This window comes from Macrobrachium rosenbergii, chromosome 59 (genome assembly GCF_040412425.1).
Source record: "Macrobrachium rosenbergii isolate ZJJX-2024 chromosome 59, ASM4041242v1, whole genome shotgun sequence".
Taxonomy (NCBI): domain Eukaryota; kingdom Metazoa; phylum Arthropoda; class Malacostraca; order Decapoda; family Palaemonidae; genus Macrobrachium; species Macrobrachium rosenbergii.
Window position 1 is genome coordinate 24,183,949 of NC_089799.1, and position 27,625 is coordinate 24,211,573.

The window sequence follows — 27,625 nt, forward strand, 5'->3', positions numbered from 1 at the left end:
CTGAACGTTTTTAATTTTCTTAATTAATTACCTAAAAAACACATACACGCAAAAGGGACACATAGTGGATTGAGTCCTTTTACCGTGTCCTGAGCAACACTTGATCAAAATTCAAAGATTTCATCTGTGTTTATGGCAAAAATCCACCAATTAAATTCTTGCAGTCCCCCCACCGGGCGCTCCTGGTTATGCGTTCTCACCTGGCGTATAAAGGGTTGAATTAAAAGTAAATCACCGACATTTTAACTGCTGTGTTACACAGATGACTTCGGAGGTACAGTTTGGTAATCTCTCGGCAAATACTGAACGGTAGCTCATGCCCATGAGCTGCATATAAATATTCTTTTTATCTTGCTAATGTTTTAGCTTTGGAAAAACTTCTGTCGAGATAATTTGTTGAGTCCTTTAGTAATTGTTGTAATTATTATTTATAGTTTGGAGATTGAGCTGTCACTATATACCATATATATATATATATATATATATATATATATATATATATATATATATATATATATATATATATATATATATATATATATATATATATATATATATATATATATATATATATATATATGTGTGTGTGTGTGTACATACATACATATATATATGTATGTATATATACAATATATGTATATATATATATATATGTATATATATATATATATATATATATATATATATATATATATATATAATACTTCTACATCCCCATATTTAAGCTGGTGGACTTTGGGTGAATTTCTGTGCAAAAATGTACTCCTACACAAAAGGCTCTTCAACAGTTCGTCGAACTCTCCTAGACACAATGTCAGCTGTATCATTCACCTCTGTCTTGCATGCACTCCCTCACATCCTTGATGTTGAAGCCCTTCCTTTCCAATGCTTCTTTCACACCGCCCATCCAGCCTCCCCTATATCGTCCTCTGTAGATTCTTCTTAATACTTCCAAATTATCTTCCACTTTCACCAATATTTACCTTTCTTTCAGGATAATCAGACCTCAAAACACTCTGATCCATCCTTTCAATTTTATTAACCATTTTACCACTACTATGTATCCCCACATTTTCTCCATATTTTTCACCCTTTTAATCTTTGTCGCATGTAATGCATAAGAAATTCATCTCAACAGCTTCCACCCTTTTCCTTTCATGCTTCCACATTTCACTGCCACAGAGGAAAGCTGGCTTGACACACCTTTCACACATTCCAACCTTGGCTTCCATAGACTCTAGAAGTCTCCTTCTTATGCTTGCATTCTGCTACCTTCATTCCTTCACTTATACCGTGACTTACCTCATATTTCACCCTACCATCATTCGAAATACTTATTCGCATAATATCTTTAAGAATCTGAAGCTTAGAATCTCCCAGCTTCCAAATTAGGGCCCACGGTCCCATGTTCATGGTTCCCATTTACCTGCATAGTCTTATTCTTCCTTACATTTGCTTCTAACTTTCTCCTCTGGCGTTCAATTTAAAACTGTTTCTCTTTTCTATCCCTAAATAGTACTTTATCATCTGCAAACATCAGCCACAATCTACTATTGACCCATAATTTTATTGCACATCTTTTAATTATATCCACTGCGTTTCCTTTTACCGTACACATCACTTCATCATAAAGACACTGAACAGCCATGGAACACAACACACTCGTGTCTCAGTACCATTTTTATACCAAACCAGTCACTCACCCTGCTGCAATCTATCAGTATTATCATAAAATTTCTTTTGCTTAATGTATACCATATGCAGTTTTTTTTTTACTTTCAAACTACCCATGTAACCGTTTCATATGAAACATTTGATGAACCATACTCCCTCTTTATAGTGTAAAGCTCCGCCGTTTTTTGTTATCAATTCTTATGGCTACATATATATATATATATATATATATATATATATATATATATATATATATATATATATATATATATATATATATATATATATATATATATGCATATACATATACATACATATATATATATATATATACATATATATGTATATACAGTACATATACATATGTATATATATATGTATATATGAAAAACACACAATAAAAGTGTAAAAGTTAAGTATACCTTAGTTTTACCAGACCACTGAGCTGATTAACAGCTCTCCTAGGGCTGGCCCGAAGGATTAGACTTATTTTGCGTGGCTAAGAACCAACTGGTTACTTAGCAACGGGACCTACAGCTTATTGTGGAATCCGAACCACATTAGCGAAATCTCTGCATGGTTCCTCAAAAGAGACATAGCAAAATGAAAAGATCTGGATTCTAAATGTAAGTCAGTTCATTCGACTTTGCTATCTCATTAAAAGAAGACAAGAATATCATGTGGTATACAACCAAAGGAGAATGATAGCACATGACCAGGAAACTCTTGAAAGCAACATCAAATCAGCTCTTCTGAGGAAGAGTGAGACAGCGTTGAGTAATGCTTAGTTGAAAAGAAAAAGAATCTGGTCTATGTGTGAAACGAGAGTAATCATTAGAAAGCTTACCTCTGCGAAGTCCAGCAACGTAATAATTAATTGCAAATTTCCAAAATTACCCGTCTGACTTAGTCAATAAGCTGTGAGATAGTTTCCAAAAAAATGAGAAGCCAAATCTTCATCAGAGCCGACCACAATTTAATCAATCGGATTGTACCACGTATTGAATCTTTTCTCCCAGATTCATCAAAATCAAAATTGTTTTCGTGAGAATGGTGCAACAGCCCCTCAAGATATAACAGCATGGCTTTTTAACAGCACTTAAACTTTTTCTGGGTTGAAGCTTTCCAACTTTAAAAGGATTAACCCGCTTTCTTAAATGTCGGCCCGAAAATGTAAGTTCTCTATTTAATTAGTTTTATGCTTTTTATAAAGGAGCAAAAATGGATTCGGCTTATCTGAAATATCAAACGTTATTTCGAAGGAGTACAATCCTATGAGACGTAAAAAGTTTTCTTCCAACGAAAGTTAAATTTATTCGAAAGCATGCAGCGAAGAAAGAGACTGAGAAAAATCAAGTCTTTTGCCTCCATCGTTATATTATCTTATGGAAGGGAAAATCAAGGGCTGTCAAAGAAAGAACGAAAAACAAGTCTATGAGGAAAAACAAAAGACCAAAGAAGATGCTTTCACATGGGATGCGTGTCTCGAAAAGATGACGCAGCTTGTATAATGAAAGTCGACTCAGAGACTAGAAAGAGGCTGAATATTAGTATAGATTATAGCAGAATGAAGCTTTCATGGTAAATGCATATACAGTACGTATAAGTCTCTTTGATTATAAAGAAAAGAATTCTTGGACTAAACCTGAGATTGAAAGTTGCTCAAGCTTTGCTGACAAGGTGGAATGATTGAAGGATAGCAAGCAATTGAGTTAAAGTTGATTTTAAACGATATTGTTGGTGCAGGAGACAGTTTCCCTTGATATGTGGATCTTCCACCCTTTCAGTGGGATTTTTGGTCAAATATTTGTGAATTACTTTGTCGTGATAAATCAGCTTTGACGGGTTATTGTCAAGATGCTTATAATAGCAATTTGAGAACCACAAGTTTTAGTATGCAGAATGAGGGAGTCGTAAAATACACTACATAGGTTCAACTGGTAATAAAGGAAGAAATGATTCTTATAAACTACACGCAAAATCTGAAGTGCTGAAAGGGTAGCAAATGAAATGTTATGAAAAGTGAGGATACGAAGTCAGGTATGACAGAATATATTAGTCAGTCGTGACAGATAGACCGTTTTCATAACGAGAATGTAGATGATGAATATTTGTACAGAGATTGACATTAGTTTTAGTTACTCGGAAATGACCATTCTTCCGTCATAAAGATTGCTCCTGATAGAATGAAACCCCGAGTCTAGACGTAATATGAACGAGATAGCGAATGGCATTGCTCGAAATATTATCTCTATGGGAACATATACTTGCCATGAAGTTTGTAAATTCTAGAAAGCTCTGCACACGCACACACACATTTATGCAATCTCATTCTCGTATGGCAGGTGTGAGGGAAAAAAAACAGTAACCATACCTGACATTTCTTCGTCATCTAACAATAGTGTGAAATTACAGATACAACGAAAGTTAGACACTGAGAACGATTCCATGTTATCCTTTACACATCAGCTCCCGGAAATATGACAAAAATTTTCGTGCTTTCAACTAAAACGATGAATACCAAAGCCACATCTAATCTGAAGTTGACAAGATAGGAACTTGTTCTCAGGATATATCGATGGAAACATAGTGGTCTTAACATTGCAGGAGATCCTGTAGAAGAATATTTGAGATACTGAGCGAGGATAGTGAGTTATGGAAAACCAATTAGCAAAGCGCAGTACCAAGAAGTGTATTATAGACGCATGACTGTAAACAGTACACGAACCAGATATAAAACTACCATAAGAAGGAAATGAATATGCTAATAAGGCAACCAAGCCTAAAACTACTATGCCCAGATCAAAATTAGCGATTCTGGTGGCTGATTGACATCTATAAAACCCCTCGTTTTTAATGAAATGACCGAATTTATGGATTAATGAATGTGATAATAACAAGTAACAAGTTAAAAATGCGCCAAAGTTTCCTCGGAGCAATCAAATTTACTGTACAGTGTCTCATGCTGTATGAGCCGTGGCCCATTAAGCTTTCAGCCACGGCCCGGTGGTGGCCTGTCCTATAGCGTTGCCAGACGCACGATTATGGCTAACTTTAATTTTAAATAAAATAAAAACTACCGAGGTTAGAGGGCTGCAATTTGGTATGTTTGATGATTGGAGGGTGGATGATCAACATACCAATTGACAGCCCTCTAGCCTCAGTAGTTTTTAAGATCTAAGGGCGGACAAAAAAAAGCGCGGACGGACAGATAAAGCCGTCACAATGGTTTTCTTTGACAGAAAACTAAAACCAGTTAAATCCATCGTTGGGTTATGGCACTATTCAAACGAAAAAGAGCGCCGCGCTGAAGTGATTTCATATCTTGGAAATAATTCAGTTAAGGAAATTTTATCAGGACCTCCATCATTTAGAATTTATCTAGTTATCACATTTGATTATATAATATTCATATTTATTCACTAAAATCTCTCGATCTTTTTCTATGAGAGTTGAATATTGTAACCCAGTGGTCTGGTTAAACTTCCTAAACTACAAATAATAATAATAATAATAATAATAATAATAATAATAATAATAATGCGTCAGTAACTTTCACGCGTAAATATTAGTGATTATCATCGGCAAAACCAACGCAATCCTCACCTATCGGTGGAAATCAGAAACGTCATCGTGTAACCCCTTGATGTGATGCACTTTCCCGTAGGTCAGTGATATACTGACCGCCGGAGCACGTAAGTCTCATAAATCTATGGGAAATAATAGCGATGACGTCATCAAAAAGGACCCCTTTCCAAGACTCTTAGAATTACGTTCATAATTACTGATGACATCCAGAGTATTACATTACGATGACAATTATTACAAACTGAATGTTACTAACGTTCACTCCTTCTTTACGTTATACGAAATGCGTAATCGTAGATATAATGCAGTAAACTTTTACCATGCATCATCCTTCAGTGTCTAATAACAGACCCTGAGATTACAACTCTGTTCTTGTGGTCATGTGTTACCTCATCACAAAATCTTAAGATCAGGTTCCTACATTTTATCCATAATGTGTTGATATCTGCAAACCATAAAACTACTCAGTCTTTTCATTCTCGCCACGATTAGTATTTACGTTTAGGCTTAAACTATTCATCAAAAGAGCTTGCAATAATTTCCAGTGGGATCTTTCAAAAATTCATGTCTGTGTATAGGTGAGAGAAAGAATTGGTATTGTTGGCCTTTTCTATTTTATAATTTAAAGATACTTTATATTCTTCCTTTTTTATAAAAAAGGTTATAAAGCTATAAGATGGGTTTAATTAAAATAAAACATAAAATTCATAGTCCTAACTTACAATATAACAAGGCCAGATGATAAGTTCTCAGCTCACTGAAAATTGTTGTCTAGATTATTATCATCTCACTCGTAGTTCTTTCCTAGTTAATTTTGCTGGCTGTTTACCCCTTGAACACTAACTTTTGGCTCGACTTCCTTCAGTGAATGATGACTTTTTTTATTCTTTTTGCAATGGTTTTGCGTTGACTGCACACATTGACAATATGCGGACATTTTATGAGTTTTCAATTAATCGACTCTATTCGGACCGACAGTCACAAAGTTTTGATTCTTTGGACCTTTCCATTAACTCTAATGAATTCTTCATGAATTGATTCTTTGTTCTAGTTCAGAAGGCAACTTTCCTTCCAGAAGTTTTGCTTTGGCTGTAAGAGGCTTCTTATTCTTTGATTCCATATAGTTTCGAAAGATTTTTCTCCTTGACAGATTTGTAATGCTTTTAAAAGTAGCACTTGACATTTCCTGTAATGAGTCCGGAAGATTTTTCCAATATTTGTTAAATAAATACATGCTAGTTCCGTAGAGAATTCATCGTTCTGGTAGTTTTTCGAGATTTTATTAGGCATTTTAAACCCTGGGTCGCTTCACGACTGATTTTTGCGCTGATTACAAGAGGCTTTCTCCTTCGGGATTTTTTTTAGCTTTCTGGAAAGAAAACTATTGTGCCGGCTTTGTCTGTCCGTCCGCACTTTTAATATACGCCCTCAGATCTTAAAAACTACTGAGGCTAGAGGGCTACAAATTGGTATGTTGATCATCCACCCTCTAATCATCAAACATAGCAAATTGCAGCCCGCTAGCTTCAGTAGTTTTTATCTTATTTAAGGTTAAAGTTAGCCATAATCGTACTTCTGGCACCGCTATAGGTACCAACAACACATGCCACCACCGGACCGTGGCTAAGTTTCATAGGCCGCAGCTAAGAGTTTTATGGGCCGTGGCTGAGACCACCACCGTACCGTGGCTGAGTTTCATAGGCCGTGGCTGAAAGTTTCATACAGCATTATACGCCGTACAGAAAACTCGATTGCACCGAAGAAACTTCGGCGCATTTTTTACTTGTTTAGTTTTGTCACAAATTAATTATAGCTCGTCTACATCGTGACTCGTTTATGTATCACTTCTAAAAGGTTAGCTGTTCCTTTGTTCATTGAGTATCGACTCTAGTCGAATTTTGCCCCGATGGCGCTATCTTTATCGACAGCTTTTGAGAATTGTGTCTTGATTTAGTCGTGACTGATTCTAATAGGTTTAACAAACTTTGAACCAAAATCATTTAATGTGCTCAAAGCTTGATCTTTGCATCAGTTTCTGTACTATTGCATTCCACGGTCTTAGGTTTGAATTCCTCTCAGGAATGCCTTCCTCTACGAATTTGATTCATTGTTATATTCATTTAAGTTTGTATTGTTTCGTTTTCTTATTGCTTATTAGTAATATTTATTTTTCCTGTCAAAATATTTTTCATTACTAGATGTATACAATTTTGATCGAGATGACTGGAAACCCATCTGTGATGACTGATAAGTCTGCCTAGCTGAGAAAAACTCGAAGGATGGATAGCAAGTTTAGTATGATGGCATTGGCAAATATATGCGTATATATATATATATATATATATATATATATATATATATATATATATATATATATATATGTGTGTGTGTGTGTGTGTGTGTGTAATGTAATGTACATATATATATATATATATATATATATATATATATATATATATATATATATATATATATATATATATATATATATATATATATATATATATATATCAAGTAACTGGTTAACCTTAGCAGAACAGAATTTTTACACAGCAATCCGATTAAAAACCACATCGATCCAACACCCCTCACCTTACTCTTGATTTTAGCTGCAATATACTATGCAAATAGCCAACAGAGAGTTTAGAGTATGGTAGTGGGCAGATAATAAGACAGACACCCATTGACTGATATCAAATAATAGATCTTTTATCACTTCATCCTTCTCTTCTATCTGCTAGATAGAGTACACCATTAGACAGGCGATATGACAGCCTTCCGCTCATTTCATTTTTGCTTTTTTAAAACAAAATAAAGAAGCGAACTTATTTCTTCCATGTGAACTAAGTTTTTGCTTGTATAACCTGCCCGTTGTACACGTTACTATTTCTCCGACAAAACCTCTTTCTTCTTTAGCAACCTGCAGACCGGATATAATTTAAGCATTTCTAAAATCCTTTTGATTTTGGAATGGGAGTCGCATTATGAAGTAAATTTCCCAGTGTGAAACTCTCCAAAAAGAAACCTTAGTACGTGTACTGTATGTATGTATGTATGTATGTATGTATGTATGTATGTATGTATGTATGTATGTATGTATGTATGTATGAGTAGTGATCTTACATAGTTTCTAGTCTGTCAAACATGGATGTCTGCTTGCAGTCACGTACGACATTCACTGCACAATTTAAAGATCTCTAAAGCCATCTTTAGAAAATTCTTGCTATGGAGTGTCACGATAATGATGCATTTTACCAGACAAACACGGGAGATCATTTTTTCTCTATTTTCTTTCGGTGACATGATGTTTCTGAGCATCGTGAAAATCGGTTTTCTTCTCCACTTTCTTCTGGCCGTACTCGTTGGTGCGTGTCGTTTGCTTGACAGTTTAAATGACGGTGGACCGATTCCATCTGATATATTATAGACAACTGCTCTGTCTGTATACTAATCAATCCATTTGATAAATCACTTATTGATAGTGTAAATAATGGATATTATTTGATAAATCACGGCTGGAATTTACCACGCATTTAGAGTCTCTCTCTTCTTATGTACGAGTACGCCAGAAGTATAACACTATAATCACATTAATAGTGGAACATTTGTTTTATTTTTTGGATACTTCAAAGTAGAAATTTTATCTTTGTCCGCGTCGCCAACTCTCTCTCTTCATTATATATATGATGCATTTTCATTTTCGATGACAATCTTCCAAAGATGAATGACGCTATAGTTCCGAGAAAAAAAATCATACATTGTTTATCTTCTATTAATATCGTGTTGTTGAGAGGAGAAAAATCACGCATCGAAAAGCAACGCAGATGATTACTCTCTCTCTCTCTCTCTCTCTCTCTCTCTCTCTCTCTCTCTCTCTCTCTCTCTCTATGAAAGTACTTTCTCTCTCTCTCTCTCTCTCTCTCTCTCTCTCTCTCTCTCTCTCTCTCTCTCTCTCTATGAAAGTACTTGAACGTTAGAAAGTTCCCAAACGCCACAACAGAAGACCAGACGCTAAAACAGAATGTGTAGCCATAGATTAGAAACTGCGAGCCTCGCTCTGAAATGAGACTTGTGGACTGGCAAGGAAGATCACAGGTTGGCCCAGGAATTTGAATGTGAGGTGGAAAAAGTGAAATGAAAAGCGGCGGCAAAGGTGGTACCTCCGGTCAAATCACACGTTATTAGCGGGTTACATGGCGGGGAATCCTCGCCCGCGGGTGCCACTTGAGGCAACACCAGGCCTCGGGCTCCGTGTGGTGATGTGATGGTTCCCTCTCCCGCTGGACATGAGAATTGGGTTTGACGGAGACTTGATTATTACTCGGTTCTCCGTTCCTTTTGTATTGTTTTTTTTTTTTTTTTTGGGGGTTTGCTTTCAATCTCTTTTCTGTTTTTACTTTGCGGTATATTTCATTAGTCTTGCAGGTGGTGTTCTTGGTGAAATTGTTCTAGGTTTTTTTTTTTTTGTATTTTCCCGAGGTACCGTTGATATGATAGTTTTAGTTATTGTTAAAATTTTCAGTTCTTCCTGTTTTAAATTTGTTTTATTAATAATTCTCTCTGCAGTCATTTAATTCACTTAAACTTCAGTCAGTATTGTATAGTTTTCCCTTGTGTTGTAAATGGCATAACTCTGCAGAACTTAGACATAAGCCATACATAACACACATACACACACACACATATATATATAATAAGTGTGAATGTGTGTATGTGTTTGTGCGGTTTGTTTACACTCAGCATTTGAGAAATTAATCAAATACAGAAGAAGACATTAGCTTTCTCTCTCTCTCTCTCTCTCTCTCTCTCTCTCTCTCTCTCTCTCTCTCTCTCTTCCTTTAACCATTTCTCCGAAAGTAATCTCCTAAAGTAATAAATCAATATGTTTTGATTTTTGTCCACTATAAATATAGTGAGAAAGCAAATAAAAAAAAAATAACAGTGATATTACCTAGAAGAGCCTTAGTAACCTTTCACTTCTGTCTGGGAAACCCTACGTGACGAAATCAAGAGTGGCATGTCATGCAGTCGCCAACACTTCCAAGATAAGTGCAAAGAGCACTAGAGCGTGATTACATGAGTCCTTTATTTAGTTTTTTATTTCTCTCTCAACCCGAGGGTGTTTTCTCTCATCATTCGATGTTGTAACTTTAAATATATGGTTTTTTTGTACTTTTTATTGATTCATTTCAAGGTTTAATCGATTAGATCTAATTGTGACTGTTTGTTCTGAAATATGCTTGTTTTGTTGTTTTTTATTTTCTTTTAGGGAGTTATTGCGTCCAATTGGACGATGTTATCCATGTTGATACTTACTTATATATTAACGTTAACATGCAAATTGGTATATAAAAATTACTATTCAACCTCAAAACCACAAAACATTAATCGTGAATTATTATGGTGTTCCAGCTGGTTACCCTTATTTATAATACAAACCTCAGTCCAAGAACTGAGATGGTGCATAACGTCCCTCTGGTCAGGACTTGCCCTCTAGACCCTCTTCTAACATTCCCTTCATTTTTGACTGTAGGCAGGGGTTTACCCATCGAACTTGTCTTATACTACCGTCGCTTTTGACGGAATGCGTACAATATTTCCTCATAATATTTGAGCCTCCATGCGTGTATATCTGTGGGTGCAAGCTGTATTTATATATTTCATTGATGTGTTTGTAAATGTATTCATATTAGAACATTTATTTGTATATGTATGTATGTGTATATATATATATATATATATATATATATATATATATATATATATATATATATATATATATATATATATATATATATATATATATATATATATATAGATATATATATATATATATATATATAGATATATATATATATATATATATATATATATATATATATATATATATATATATATATATATATATATATATATTTCCGTATCTTTAAGCACAATCCTTGTGAGTGAATTTGTGTGTGTTTGGGTTTATATATACCAGCGCGGACGTGCATAACTCTCTCTGGGAGATAAAAAAACTTACTTTTTCTTTTAGTTTTGGAACGAGGGAATGTCAGTATTAGTTACGGAAGATGTGGATCATCAATTGCCACGGATGAAAATTTCTCGAGTTTGACAAATAATTTTTTATTGTTCTTTAGTGGTTCTCTTTGTTATCGTTAATCTCAGCACACAATTTGTCGTTCTCTTAACAGATTTTCTTTTCTTTATTTTCCCTGGGGAGGTATTATTTTAAGGTAATAAGTTCTCGCCTCTTCGATAGCTGCTCTCATATTTACAAGTTGATGAAGCTTTCTTACTTTAAACTGACAAGGTAATATTTGGGCTTAGTTATCTCGTGTGTACTCTTGTTTCTAGAGATCATTCAGATTATTATTGCCAGTATTGCCCAGAATGATTACAAACATTTGCAAAAGCAAAGTCGACAATCATACAAAAACTGCTGTTAACATAAGAACGGGCTATATATTTAAAAGACATTTATGAAAAATACATCCAGAGAATACATCCTATAAACAATCCATAGCAACAAAAAACAATGACAGTTTCACCACATAACTGCATTATTTAAAAACACATATTCTACTTGTGGGTAAAATGCAAGCTAAGAAAAAAAACAGTTTTAAATTGCTTCATTGCAACATTTTGCTCCTTTAGGGCGTTACAATTTTGCTCTCCAAATTATCACTCAAGGTGCTAATGTCACTGCTACTGATATTTTTCATTCTTTCTCATCATGATCCTTTGTTTCTCAAGGTTTTTTCTGACAGGGAATCTCCCTGAGGGGAAGCCAGTTCACAAACAATATTGCTGAGACTGAAATATGCATAGCTCCCACGAACTCTCTACCTAAGTTTGCATCAGCACATATTCTAAAGATACTTATTCTTACCTGAATGACAATTATGATATAATGCAATGAAAAGGATGTCTGTTTGTGGGTGCATGCGTGCCTGTGTGTATCTGTGTGTGTGCGTGGTGATCATGCAGTTTTATCTCTCTTCTCTGATAGCAAATTTAATTATAGGTTCCTAAAATGTCTTTAATTGCCATCAACAGTACATTTGTCGTTCATGATTCCTTTTTATCGATTACCAGACACCCTGTAGTGGGGTAATGCCGTTAGTTCACTTCCCACGGTGCACTGTAGGCATTACTTAAGGTTCTTTGCAGCGTCCCTTCGGCACCTAGCTGCAACGCCTTTTATTCCCTTTACTATACCTCCGTTCATATTCTCTTTCTTCAATCTTACTTTCCACTCTCTCCTAGCAGTAGTTTCATAGTGTAACTCCAAGGTTTTCCTCCTGTTACACCGTTAAAACCTTTTTACTCTCAGTTTCCCTTTCAGCGCTGAATGACCTCATAGGTCCCAACTCTTGGCCTTTGGCCTAAATTTTATATTCCATTCCTTTATTATTCAGCCAACGTTCCAAATAATTGTGCATGCCTTATCTGCTCTTTCCCAAATCACTTCCAACAATTTTACTTCTCTCGTTTTGCACAGACTTAGACAAAAAACACAAAAAACTGTAGAAAGGAGCTGTCACTTTTATTTTCCTTCCGTCTCTTATTCTGCTTGTAATGTTGATTTTACTAGCAAGTCGAGTCTTGCTGTGATTTTTTGTCGTCACTGTCTATTTCTAAAAGTAATAATCGCCGTTTAATGGGATTATTGGCGTAATAACAATGAAAAGCTTGGTATAATTGTTTTACCTTATTCCCGTTTCTGGAGTAGAATAGAGCAATAAATGCTCTATACATTTGACGGTCTACAATCAGAACTAGTTTGTCTCATAAGTTAATATGAAAAATGCAGAAGAAATATACTCCAAATGATACAGCACTGCACCTAGAAATTTATGCAAGGAATTCGAGTACAATACAAACATGATATCAGTATAACAGATATGTGTACAAGATACCTTTGGTTCCGACAGATATCTTGGTAATACTTGACATAAGCCAAAAAATAAAATAAAAAAAATGAAATTGAAAATCACATTACATCTTACAACATTTCCGCAAATTCATATTCTTTCCAAATAGTTATGTCCCTTTATTTCATGTAGATTTTTCATGGGAGAGGAAAAACCGACTAGGTGTTTCCCTAAAGTTTAAGGATTGCCTTGTCAGTTTTTCCTCTCCCATAAAAAACCTATGAAAAACCTATGTTGCAAGACTTACAACATAAGTTCTTCTTCAGCGTTTTATTTTAGGAATGGATAGAGGTGTGCATAGGAAGGCTCTCCTTTATATTATTTCATTTAGATCATTTTCATCCCATCACTAGTAATGACAGCGATGGAAGCCATTGCCCTAGCATCTTAGTAGTGGCGAGGGTGGTGGTAGAAATACCCGAAGCATAGCAAGATGAATATTTTGGATGAAAAATTCTTCAAATCTATATTTAATACTGATGTAGTTTTCTCTTTAGCCCTGAGATTTGCTCTTAACTTCATTCCCTCCAATGTCTCACTTAATCGATTGTCAAATATTCCTTACCTTAATATAAGAATGTTATGTCGTAAGATGCTTCGGGTCGCTAGAGAGTGATTATGCTAAAACAAAAATGTGGACTCAGGCAGTAACAAGCGTTGCCAAAAGATTCTGTATGAAATTTAAACAATGTCGATTCAGCGATGCAAAATAGATGCAATCTGCATTTCTTCACGTGACAAAACAATACTTGTTGCATTCCTGAATGTCACTGGGCTCATTGATGGTCATCATTGTGCTATCAAGGATGGTAATCATAGTTTTCAGTTTTAAAATAACGCATCTTCATGTTATTTTTTTTTCTTAGATTTTTGTAAAGCTCTGCAGTTCTTAAACCAAGAAAATAAAGAACTGATGAAATTAATTTACAATTGGAGGAAAGATTATATATATATATATATATATATATATATATATATATATATATATATATATATATGTGTGTGTGTGTGTGTGTGTGTGTGTGTGTGTGTGTATATATATATACATACACACTGTATATATGTCTATAATATACATATACATATATGTATATATGTATGTGCGTGCACAATCTTTCCTCCGATTGTAAATTCATTATATTAGTTCTTTATTTTTGAGGGTAAAGAACTGCAGCGTTTTGCCATAATTTAAGAAAGAATGAAAAAAAATAACATGAAGATGCGTTATTTTATAACATAGAAAATTAGGATTGCCATCCTTGATAGTACAATAATGACCATCTGTGTATATTATACTTATATATATATATATATATATATACAGTATATTATATATGTGTGTGTATGTATGTCTGTATATATATATATATATATATATATATAGAGAGAGAGAGAGAGAGAGAGAGAGAGAGAGAGAGAGAGAGAGAGAGAGAGAGAGAGAGAGAGAGAGAGGATTTCTCATCCAAGAGATATCTACAGTTTCAGGACTATATATTGCAATTAACTGTTCTATGTATTTTTCATTTCTTTAAGATCTTGTTCACCTTCCTGGCGTCATGTGCAGTCTTGCTGTTCTCCGTCCAAGATGGTTGCTGCCTTTCCGTTGGGTCCCATGTGGCCCCAGAAGACTATAGTTCAAACAACGTAACGCCCAGCATTTTGAAAAGACACTTCATCCTGGGTAGCTTCGGTCTTGGAAACAACGCGAGTGATTTCCATCAGATACACTTCACCCCAGGTAATTTCACCCGTGACAAAAGAAACATCCATCCCAGCAACCCCAAAGCAGATAACACTACAGGCAATATTGTCAAGAGACAAATCATCCTCAGTAACTTTGGCCTCGAAAATTCCACTGATGGGACTCTCGCGGGAATCCCACCACCTGGTAAGGGTTATTTATTAGGACATGGAATCTTCTTTGTGAGCGGATATGCAATGAGACGTAAAAAACATGCAAATGAGGCAAGAGAGCGCGCACAGAGCTCAGAACAGAATGGCAAAAGTATTAAATCGCCATTTGAAATGGGATTACCCATTGTTTTGCAACACACTCCCGGAGATCAGGTTACGAACATCATCAACATTGGTAAATTTAACCAACCAGAGGAGCTCGAAGCCGAGCAAATCAAAATGACCTCAGTCAGTAATGAAGATTTATCTCAAAGCTCTTATGAATTCACAGACACGCCCGAAAGTGCTACATCCGGAGAAACATCTCAGAAAAACGCAGATTCGGGATATGATGGTGAGTATTATGATGACGATTATGACAATACAGGGTATGATTATTATGAATATTATGATAGTCAGTCTGATTCACCTTCAAGTCTTGGTGGGACTGGCAACCCTAAAACATTTGCTCATAATGGTGAGAGAAAACCAGCTAGTATTACTGATGCAGGAAACGTTGGAACTGGGAACCAGCAGACTACAGTTCCAGTTCAACAATTTGACCACCCAAGTCATAATGAGCCTAGTTCTTATTCCAGCACTGAGGATATTAGGCCCTTTGACAGTACTACAAGAACATTTCAGCAAGAAATATCTACTAGTAGCGGAAGTTTGAGGCCACCAGCATCACTAGTTAGCAGTGAAGATTCTAAACAGCATGGACCATTGGCCACCAGTGAAAGACTTCAGTTGCCGCAAACACATATCAGTATCAGTGACGTCAAAAGTGAAGGCCATAGGCCACCCGAGTCCTTATTAAAACCGCCAGCCTCATCAGAGCCTATTTTAGATAATGGAGGAATAAGGCCACCAAACTCTTTTGCTGATAAAGAAAGGCCGCACCCATCTCAGTCATTTACCACATCCTTTGTCAGCGATAAAGAAATTGAGGTACTTGAGTTACCTGTTTTATCTGCCGATAGTAACGAGCTTGATTCATATTCGAGCTATGAACCGCTAACAGAAACAGATCATCCTAACAGAGATGTAATAAGATCACCAGATTCATCCCAAGGTATGAAAAGGCAAAGGTTAAGTTCTTTGTTAGGAATGGATGAAAGATCAAGACCACGTGTTCATAATTCTGCTAATAGAGAAAGAATAGACCCATTACCACCCGCACTAAAAAGTGATGAAAGTGAAACTGAGAAACTGGATTCACTTACAGTATTTGAAGATAATTCTAATGGTGAAATTTTAAGTTCATACACAAGTTTTGAGGATAATTCAAAGGAATTTCCCTCTGGCAAAGGCACAGTTTCTAACGGATATGGGTATCAGACAACTGCTCCAAAATTAACTGAGAGAAATAAACCACAAAATCCACCTTCTAGCAATATGTATGGGACACCTAAATCATTTCAGCGCAATGGCAGGCTTCAAGAGTCTCCATCTCATTCACCTGAGAGAGATGCAGAGTTAAACATTTCTGATTCATCTCTCAATAATGGCAAAGATCATAACTCATTTGGACGAAGTGAAAAAATCAAACTATCTGGTTCATTTACAAACACTGAAACAAATGAGGAGTCTGGTCATATTTCCAATGATCGCCATGATATACTTTTCACTGTAGAAGATGATAGTGACAGTACATACACAACCGTTCCACAGTTTACTGACAATGATGTACTTTTAAATGACGATAAAAATAACGCCAAGAATTTATTCACTGGTACAGATAACCCTAAGCAGCATAATTCACTTCCAGCTCCTCAAGTCGACAGAGAGAAGAGCTCTTATTCTTCACTGGAAGAAGGCTCAAATAAACCGCCATTTGAAGCTTTACATAAGATAGTAAGTAGTGTTATTAGCAATATTGGTCTCCAAGCCCCTAGTGTTGTAATTCATAACAATGGAGACAGCAATAGAAGTTCATACTCTAGCCTTGAAATTGATAATATTGATAACAATATAGGCAACAATAAGGCAAAAATTTCAGTTCCCAGTGTGAATGTACGCCAGGATTCATTCGACGATTATGATGAAAAAGTTATTGAAATGTACAATGATTATGACGATGAAAATCAGCATTCTGAATCCCTCACCGATTATGATGAGGATGCTGGTCAGAGCTCCTATTTAAGCTTTGAAAGACTTGATGAAAATTCATTTGCAAATGACCTGCAAAGTAGGCATCTCGACTCACTTGTCAGCAATGAAACAGCTGATCACTTTAAATCATTTGTAAACACAGAAAACAACGATAGGCGGCCCTTTGTCCAGGAAAGTGACGATAAACATGCCATTTCACTCAGAGGTAATGAAAAATCTATTACCAGTCGTTTAGAAGCACACGATTCACTTTTAAATCATGAAAACAAATCTCAGTCAAGCTTACCTGAATTTGAAATCTTTCATGAAGAAGCTGATGCTGACTCCTATGTCAGTTATGTTAGGGACGAAGACTTCAAAGAACTAGACAGTGATGACAGAGGTGATGACATAGTAAATCTAAATTCTGATCTAGAAAGTAGACATGAAGAAGGCTGTCCATCTGGTAAAAAGAAAACCCTGGAAACAGAAAATATAAGCAATGATCACCTTGGAAAATCTCATTCATTTGAAGAAAAATTGAGACAACAGCATGTAAATCCTACCGACAGGGAAACACACCAAGTACCAAGTTCATTTGAGAGAGGTAGCCGTCATTTTGCCAGTGATAAAATACAGGTCCAACCAGAGTTGTTCGATAGCGATGAAAAAATTAATCAGCCACTTTTATTAGAAAATAAAGAAGGAAAAATGCAGTCATCTTCGTTAGACACATATGGAAGAGCCAGGCACTCAAACAGTTTTGGTAGATTAGAAATGATTCCTCTCAATGACTGGGACAACAATTCTAACTCTTTCAGGATCAACGATGACATCAGACCACCTAAAGCGCTAAGCATCGAAGCAGAATATGGGCAGAATGAGTCATTTACCACTGACCAGAAAATTGAAGACAGGAAGTCTCTTGTTGAAAATGAAAGTGATGTACACGCTCAATCTTCTGCTAGTAGTGAGGACTTTATCATTGACTCAGTAACTAATGAGAGAAGATCTAAAGTCCTTGAATCACACTCTGTGGAAGAACGTAATGGTCCTCAGTCATTTCCCCTAGGTGAAAGATTTACCACCTCCGGTGAGTTTTCCATTAATGAAAGACCTGGACCGTTAAATTCTTTCAAGAAAGGTATGGTAGGTAGACAAGGTGAAGTTTTCGCTGGTAGTGAAGGAAGCATAACTCTGCCCTTAACTACAGACAGTGAGGTTGGGCAGCATGGTTTAATAGCCAATAGTCCGGAAAGTACGCGACACCCTTCATCTGTTGAAAAAGAAATATTTAAAAGTCCCATATTAGACAGTGGACACGAAAATTTTAACTATCCACAGACATTTTCAATTGATGGAAATATTAGACCACCACGAACATTGTTCAATAATGAAAGTTTTAAACTGCTGAACTTGTTTCATAGTGACAATGAATTTAAGCAGGCTAATTCATTCAGCAAAATTCAAGACCCTGACGACACTGAATCAAATAAAGGTGTTGGCCCAGATAATCCCCAGATATCTGTTAACAAAGAAGACATTGTTATCCCTGAGCATTTTGCTACAAGCGCAGGATCTGAATCAACAGCTTCTTTCCCCATTCAAGAGAATTTTTCCCCCGAAAAATTCAGTTCTAATAGGAAAGAAGATTTACAACTAAAATCATTCCCTGACAACAAAAGAGCACAGCTTTTCTCACCTACTTTGAATAGTGGATATGGACTACGTCTTATCGTGAAGAGACCCGCCACGATAAGCGATAAAAATTACAGTACCACAGGGCTATCAAGCAAAACGATCGGAAATGATCAGCCCAGAAATCTTGAGACGACTACAAACCACTATACTTCATCTGCTGGTATTAATAGATTCAAAATAATACAGGACAGTATAATAGCTACAGATGCAAACCTCAGACCACGAGAATTCTCACCAATAAATGACGTTAACATGTACAAGAAAGTGTTCTCAATAAACAGAGGTTTTGTTCCACCACCATTTGTCACTGGGAATGACGAAAAGAATCTTCATGATGACGGAATTAGTGTTTTGGACGATGACAGGCGTTCTGCGAATATTAAATTTAAACGAGCCAGCGAAGAAGATGATACAGAGTTGGTGGCTGATCATAAAGAAGATATTTCTAACACGGACATTTTTAGTCATTTCACTGTAGACACTCTCTCGGAACGTGGAGTAAATTCTACATCTTATGTGGTAAGCAATAATGAGAGCTCAAGCAATGCTAATGACCACACAGCACCACTTGTTCAAAGTGTTAATTTTAGTGAATTTTCTGATCTTTTGAAAGGTGAAGACGGAGACTTTGACCTTGCCCATGGTAACGAGCCAGACGATTTTTATGACATGACTATATATAAAATTGATAACGGAAATGTTACTAATGTGACCCAAAACCTAACTGATTTTATCCACAATTTGTCTTCCCTTAACAGCACTGAAAGCATAAGTAATATAATGGATGCTTTGAGACTAATGCATGCTATAGGTAAAAGAGAATTAGAAACAGATAGTGGGTCTACCGGCCTCAATGAAAATAATGGCAGCCCTATTGTCATTTTTCACCAAAACTCGGGGGAGGCGTTATCCATCGTCCAAGATGGTATAGAGAACTTTGTTCCCTCTTCCTCTGATGGCATTAAACCAAAAGCACCAGAATCTAGTCAAGATGACTTGTACGTCCCTTTATATCCTGGTCGAATTGGGAAATTTAATGTTAAAGTTAATCTTGACAGTAGGAGTGGGAAACAAATTGATGATATTACCATTACGCCTTTTCACAGTCAATTAGGTCAAAATTTTATTCAAAGTGATAACAACAAGGAACAGCACAGTTTAAGTGTAAATCAGGAAGCTGGTTATAGTGGAATTGAGGATAGGGACAAAATCGGAGGTTTCACTGACCATTCTTCAGGAGATATAGGTTTGCATCAGGTTGACCATGCACAAACTAAAAATAGTAACAACCAGGGATATTCTTTCTTCAATCTGGGGGAACAAAACCTTGAAAATCTTGAAAATAGTCAATTTGGTTTCATAAAAGACGCTAATAAACTTAACACTAAGCCTCTTGATAATGAACATGAACAAATGGCACTTCCATTACTTATGCCCCTTAACACTGAAACTGCTGAGGAGCCCAGAAGTCTTTTGTCCAATACCCTAAGTGAAAATGTGCAAAACTTCCCAACTGTACTGAAAGACCTTAGCCAGCAGGGAAGGAGTGATGCAGAAATAATAACACAAACAGTTGCTTTTTTTAATAAGGGGAACCAGACTACACCAAACGTAGATGGCCATAGCGCAGCGGGCAACAGAGTAGTTGTTAAAGAAGATTTCAACACAAAAAGCTTTGATACAGTTTCCAAAGAAAAATTAACTGAAGGATTTTATCAAAATTCTGACCAAACGCTTCAAGAGGAAGACAGTCAATTAAGTATCCCAGGGCAGTTCCCAGCAACAAATTTTATGCTCAGCAACTTGCAACGCACGACACAGTCACAGTATGCTGACCCACAGTTGTTAAATCAAAAAGTCAAAGGAGAAAATCATCACAATAAAATTACACCATTCAATGCTGACCAGAAAGGGAATACAGAGAGTCAGATAATGAATCCAGTTCAAAGTCACTATGATAATTCTATGTATACCCACGGGAACATGAATGCTCATGACTTTGGCGAGGGACAAGCATTATCTATTCATAGCATTCAAAATGCTCCAGATACCACATTTCAAAGTGCTTCGGAACAATCTGACGAGGAACAAGGTACAATAGACATTCGAGGATTTAATGCAAATGATATAAGTGAAAATAAAAATGAAGATGATCTTTCTGAAAGTGTTGCAACTTTTATAAATGCTTTTACAAGACTAACCCCAGGCGGACGTGAAAGAGTGGAGAGTGATACTAGCATTCAGGGAAATTTGGAAAAGGCTCTCTTCAATGAAAATGATCAACCTCTGGTTGGTACCACTGAAGAAGAATATAGAGAAAACTCAAGCCATGGCCAACCAAGTGCTGATACAGAAAATCTGAGGGAATCCACTGGAATTACAAAAATACAGAACCTTGATAATTTTGTAAGTTTTCCTGCACTAACAGATACTTCTAATGACCAAGTTTCATTCCATTTAAACCAGGGTAATCAAGAAAAGAGCATGACTGATATAGAAGGCAGAAGCTTATTTGATTTTTTAAACAATGAAACCAGTCCAGGAGAAAGTGTAGCGAATGAAAATATTCATAATCCAGATAAAAATTTTGCTAATTTCCAATCTGCATTTACTGACTTTCCAGGAATTTTAAGGAGTCCGTTTAACCAAAGACAACAGCTTATACCTCTTCAGGATGATCAAGCAAAATCCATCAGTAATGAGAGAATACAAAACTTGGACAATCTTGTTAGCCTGCAACCACCTGTTAATCCTTATCAAGAGGACTTTGCCATACATTTTAGCCAGATCAGTCCACAAGACATAGTAACCAAAGCAAAAGAAATAGATTTAGTCAGCATTCCTAGATTTACGGATGACATAAAAGTGATGCATGCAAATGGACAAGTTGTAAACAAACCTGACGTCCAAGTTGCAGTTGGCAATTTTGTTAGAGAAAGTACACAGTCACCGGAAACTCAAAGATATTTTAGTGATGGCAATGTCTTACAAAGCTCAAGTAGTTTTCCAAGTCACCAACCAATGGTATTTTCTAAAGAGTTTATTCAAGACCAGCCAGGTCCTGTCACAGGTGACATGGAAAATAGTGTGCTTTCGAAGATCCAAGAAATTCAGAAGACCGTTGGAGCAATGCCTATGAATGGCAATGAATTTGGAAGTGGAAATGAATTTCATAACATTGAAGCTGCTGTTACAGACTTCGCAAGAAGCAATGGGAGGCAGCTTTTGCAGGAGGTCCAACCATCTGCTTTAATGAAAAACCCGTGGAAGGGAATAAACAACGAAAATATAAAAAGTTTGGGTGCTTTTGGTCGTCTCATTCCTCCACTAAATGACTCTCAGCAGGAATTAGCAAAGCATGTTTTCCCAGAACAGCAAACTCCTCTTTTACTTGAAACTCCAGGAAATGGTATAAAGAGTGAAAATATAATAAGTCAGGAAGATTCTGGCCAATTTCAGTCCCAAATAAATGACTTTCACGAAATACTACCAAAGCAGGAACCACAAACCCTTACTTTACTGAGAAGCTCAGGGAATAGCATAAATGGAGGAAATATAAGAAGCCTAAATAATTTTGGTCTACAAAATACCCCATTGAATGACTCACAGGAAGACGTACAAAAGCAACTTTTCCAGGAACAGCAAAATCCTGATTTACTGAAAGGTCCAGAGAATGTCATTAACAATAACAACATTAATAGATTCCTGCATCCCCCAATAAATGACTTTCAGGGTAAATTAGTTGAGCATCTTTCCCAGGGACATCAATCTTCTGCTGTGCTGCAGAGACCAAAGAACGACATAAATAGTGAAAAGATAATATCAAATAATTTTAGCCATCTTCAGCTCCCCATACATGACTTTCAGGGGGAGTTACCTAACCTTATCCATGGAGAGCAAATGCCTGCTTCACTGGACAGGCCAAGGAATGGCATAAACACAGAAAACATAAAAAGCCTACAAAATTTTGGCCTTCTTAACCCTTCCATAAATAACTTTCAGGATGAATTGCCCAAGCACCTTTCTCAGGAACAGCAAACTTCCGTTTTATTGCAAAGTCCAGAGAATGCTATAAACAGTAGAAACACTGTAAGTCCTAATGATCTGGGACTATTGCACCCCCCTATAAACGACTTTCAGAGCGAATTACCTAAGCCTGTTTTCCATGAACAGCCAACTTTTGATTTGCCGGAAAGGTCAGAGAATGGCATAATCAGTGAGAGCACAATAAGCCTGAATGATTTTAGCATACTTCATCCTCCGATAAATAACTTTCAGCAAGAAGCAACAAGGGATACCATCCCTATCGGGAAAAATCCAATAACAAGTAGTACAGAGAACAGTACCTCATTTGACTTTCCTGGATTTCAGGTCACTGTGACTAATAGTCCCGTTGTCTCATCTAGTCAACAATTCGTGGCGAATATTAATGAGAATTCAAGGCTGAATCAGATAAGTGCTGCAGATGGCCATAAAATTCAGTTTGTTGGTAATTTAAGGCCTGAGTTATTTCCTGTAACGATCCCAATAATCAGTGCAGACCTCAATGAGAACTCAGGATTCCCAGGCATATTTTCACATCCTGCAATCAGTGGAATAAACTTTACCCAGGAAACAGGAACTGCAGAAAGTCGATTGTCAACAAATGCTGATCACCATGGAAATGAAAATACACAGAGTAACATAATCACTGACTTAGAAATGGTGGAAGGAAGAGAAGGAAACATAAATCTAAATAATGGAGGGGACTTTTTCAAAGAGCTTCCTGACACTACAAGTCAATACTTAGCATTCGTAGGACAGCAAGTAAATGACAAAGGTCTTCCCGCTGAAGCATTTTCAACTGGCAAAACACAGGAATCAGGAGTGAATGATCAGATGGGATTTCACAACCCTGATTCCGAGCTTCATAGTAATGGATTTGCAGGAGTGAGTTTCACAAGTAATGAAAATCCCATTTCCTTTTTAGATGTCACGAATGGACGGGCAGGAAATACGGGCAAAGATCAGCCTTTAATAGACATAAGAAATGAACAGGGCTCTAGTAAAGACATTGTAAGCAAGCAAAGCCTACCTTTTTTTCCAGCAGTTGAAGTTAATTTAAACAGCAATTTACATGTGATTCCACATCAATTAAATCCGGCACAGGGAGGTACAGGGCTGCCAGAAATTGCAGGAAACATTCATAATATTCCTGGAACTTTCATGGACAGTCAAATTACAGGAATTCCAGAGCAGCTTATCCGAGGACAAGGAACCGCCAGTGCTCCAGATAGTTTTGAAAAGTTTCCCAATAAGGAAACCATTCAGACTACAAATGAGTTCCCTAATGTTCAAGCAGCAGTTACAGAATTTGCTGGAGAATTTAAGGGATTTAAAAATCAAGGGCAAGAGGATCAGAGACATAAAGAAAATCAAGTGAAAACAACTGTAGATAAGAAACTTCACAAATCAGATCATTCAGCTAGCATTCAGCCCGCTATAAATAATTTCAAATGGGATCTTTCTGGGCAATTCATTAAAAATAATCCAGAACAAATACCAGCTAATCTGCAGGACAACTCATTTAATTTTCCAAATGTTAAAACTACTATAATAGCTGTCCCTGTAGAATCACCAGAACAGATTCATAAGGAAAAAGATAACATAGACATAACATTTAACAGAGAACAAATTGTTGATACTGGATTTAAGATTCAACCTGCCGTTGCCATTGATTTAGGACGCAGTGATTTGAGTATTCAAGAAAATCAAGGAAAACTTTTAAATGGTGAGTTCAGTGCCTCAACTATTCAGCCACCTCCAACCACAAAGGTTATACTAGTCAGATATAATGACAGAGAAAATTCTCTGAACATTCAAGGAAGTCAGGAAAACTTCGGAGATGAAGAAAATGATTTAGTTGGATTAAACATACCTGAACACCAAACGCCTACTGACATCGGACATTTAGGACAGATAAATCAAGATAGCGGGTCGCAAACAGAAGTTGGACAATTTGCAAGAAATAACAGACTACAATTAAATGATCTAGGAGAGGGCAGTGAAGGTTCCAGGTTACAACTGGGGGTTGTAGAACATACTAGTCAGGATATCAGGGTGGAAACAGAGGATTTAGGCCATACTGGGCAAAACATTACACCTCTTACAGATATTTTAGAAGAGACAGGAGAAAATATGCATATAGATACTTTAGAGGAATCCACAGAAAATACTGAAGCGCATATAGGTTCTACAGGGGATGTGAGACAGAGCTCTGAAACGCAGACAGATGTTTTAGGACGGCTGTTACAAAACTCTGGATCCCAGACAGGGTCAGATACCCTAAACAGTAGTGAATCCCAGGAAAGCTCGGAGTTTGGTGAGAATTCGAGCCAGCTCTCGGGAGAACACAATTGCGGTGGCGAGTGGATACCTATTTACAAAAACGAGCAGTGAATGCGTTTTTGCAAGCTTGTAATGGCCTTTGGGTAACTCACCGCCTCAGTCACACACGGCTATGCTAATGAGCTGTGATGATGACGAGGGTCGTGAGTTCGTGAGATGCTGTGATGATATTTATGACCGCGAATGAGTGGTGAATACAACATTTTGTGGGGAGCAGTGATGAAACAAGTTCCAAGTTCATCTAATTAGCCATATCTGTATTCTTCTTCTTCGTCTTCGTCCTTACTGACGCTTATCACCCACGGTGAATTTTAATGGGTGAGGCGACCTTGATGTTACACTCCCATAAATCACAGTTCTTGAAATTATCTATATGATTATTTAACGATAATACCAGCAACATCCATAAATAATGTATAGTCATTCTCGCCGTGTTTAAATTTCATATGGAATTTGCTCAAATGCGAAGGGTTTTTTCTTTGCTTTCAATTTATTTCTTTGCTATTTGACGTCAAAGAAATTCCCTTCCACATCATTTTTTTTTTACTTTCGCAAAATTTCATCGATTCAGAATCATTTGATAAAATGAGTGACCAGCCTAAAATCAAATACTACAAAGGGGAGATAAATTGTAAGTTGAATCTAAATGCCTGTGCACTGGAAATATTTTTAAAAAATAAGACTTCCGGAATCTGTTTGTTATAGTCCTAAAATATACCTCTATTTATTTCAATATATAGTCCTAAAATGTATTTCTATTTATTTCAATTTATAGTCCTAAAATGTATTTTTACTATACTGTAATTTTTTTTTCTCTTGAATAGATGTATTTGTCGGATTCTCTTCAAGTCACAGAGAAATGAAAACATCAAGTTAAACAGTTTTGTTTACTTTATTTTTTTCTGAGACTCACAGAACTTAGAAACAAATTACTCAAAAATTTCATTTCAAAAGTAATTATGCAATTTAACGCAAGATATGTTAATGACAACGAAGATATACCATGTATCCAATAGCGCAAGCAAATCAAGAATTATCGTTCTTTATGTATATTAGGCAGAGTTGCTGGTGCATATATATATCTATATACCTGTATACAAGAGAAGTACCTGTTTATTTCCCTGATCAATATTCTTCAAAGTGCTGTACTGTAAATGAACCCAGTTTCCAATGTATTAAAACTTTATTTTGTAAAGAAAACATTTATAAAACTTTTGAGTTTCTGTTTTATTGCCAAATACCCTTTCTGTCCACGAGCGTTATGCGACGAGAGAATCAAATGAAATAAAGAAGCACATGAGTAGTAGAACGGAATAGATCAGAGTCAACTGTTCGTCTGAATGAGAAGACACCATTGGCTGAGAAAGACGAAACAAGGAAGATTTGTAGATGAAAACATTTAGATGAACTTCTCTGCAATTTTTGTGACCGCTTGGGGCCTACTGAGAGAGAGAGAGAGAGAGAGAGAGAGAGAGAGAGAGAGAGTAGTTTTTTCTCTTTGTCTCTCTCTTTGTTATTAAGATATATTTTGCTTCATTTACATAGATTATTTATAAAACGACTAGTATAAAACAATTTTCTCATATAGCTCTCAAAGTCAGCAGTCATATCCACTGCATACCACATTTATAGAGGCGGATTACCCTTTAGCCTTCTCTGGACAAGGCGTAAAAGGCCTAATAAAGGAGAAATTATACTGTTGTGGTATATAATCCATCATAAATCTTCATTTTGTATTGTTCTTTTATTTAAAAAAATTTTTAAAATGTCATATTTTCGTCGGGACTTATTGAAACGCCTGCAAAATATTAACAGAATTTTTATTAGAACAAACAAATATTAACACCATGTATGATTTAAAATCTAAACAAAGTTGTAAATTAATGGTACTGATTCATATACAATGCAAAAAATTAACAGAAAAAAACAATAAAATATCAGAAACATTGATAAACCAAAATTCAGTTCACAAACTTGTAAATTACTTAGAATACTCAAAGGAAAATGCATACCTAAGCACATGTCAAAGCTAGGAATGTATAAAATTTCCTGTGTTAGGAATTGTAAGCAAATAATCAAGAAAATATCACTTACATTATGGAAAAAATGTTACAATAATATACCTGAAGAAGAAAGACCAGCACATTTAGCCTAAGAGCTAAAATGAAAATTTGAAAGGAAAATTGAAGGTGGATTAGAAGGAGAAACAAGGATTCAGTGGCATGGTAAATTATACCACTGACGAAATCAGAATATTTGCCATCAAAAAGCCATTTAGAAAGTAGTTTAGTAAGTCAAAAGCGCTGCTTGTTGCATAAAATTTGAAAAATCAAATAGAATGCACTCATAAA

General features: G+C 36.1%; 1 protein-coding gene across 1 annotated transcript; it reads left to right on the top strand.

Moving 5' to 3' along the window:
* Positions 1–757: 757 nt before the first annotated feature.
* On the top strand, positions 758–25,325 carry LOC136837637 (uncharacterized). The gene is made up of 2 exons (XM_067102514.1): positions 758–931; positions 14,733–25,325. The coding sequence occupies exons 1-2, from the start codon at positions 758–760 to the stop codon at positions 25,323–25,325; spliced, it is 10,767 nt and encodes a 3,588-aa protein (XP_066958615.1).
* The last annotated feature ends 2,300 nt before the right edge of the window (positions 25,326–27,625 follow it).

What these genes read in the sequence shown, in the direction of transcription:
- LOC136837637 (XM_067102514.1), top strand. Translation starts at nt 758, where the DNA reads ATGTACTCCTACACAAAAGGCTCTTCAACAGTTCGTCGAACTCTCCTA. An exon ending in CCTCCCCTATATCGTCCTCT is followed by an intron (nt 932 to 14,732) that starts GTAGATTCTTCT and finishes CATTTCTTTAAG; the next exon opens with ATCTTGTTCACCTTCCTGGC.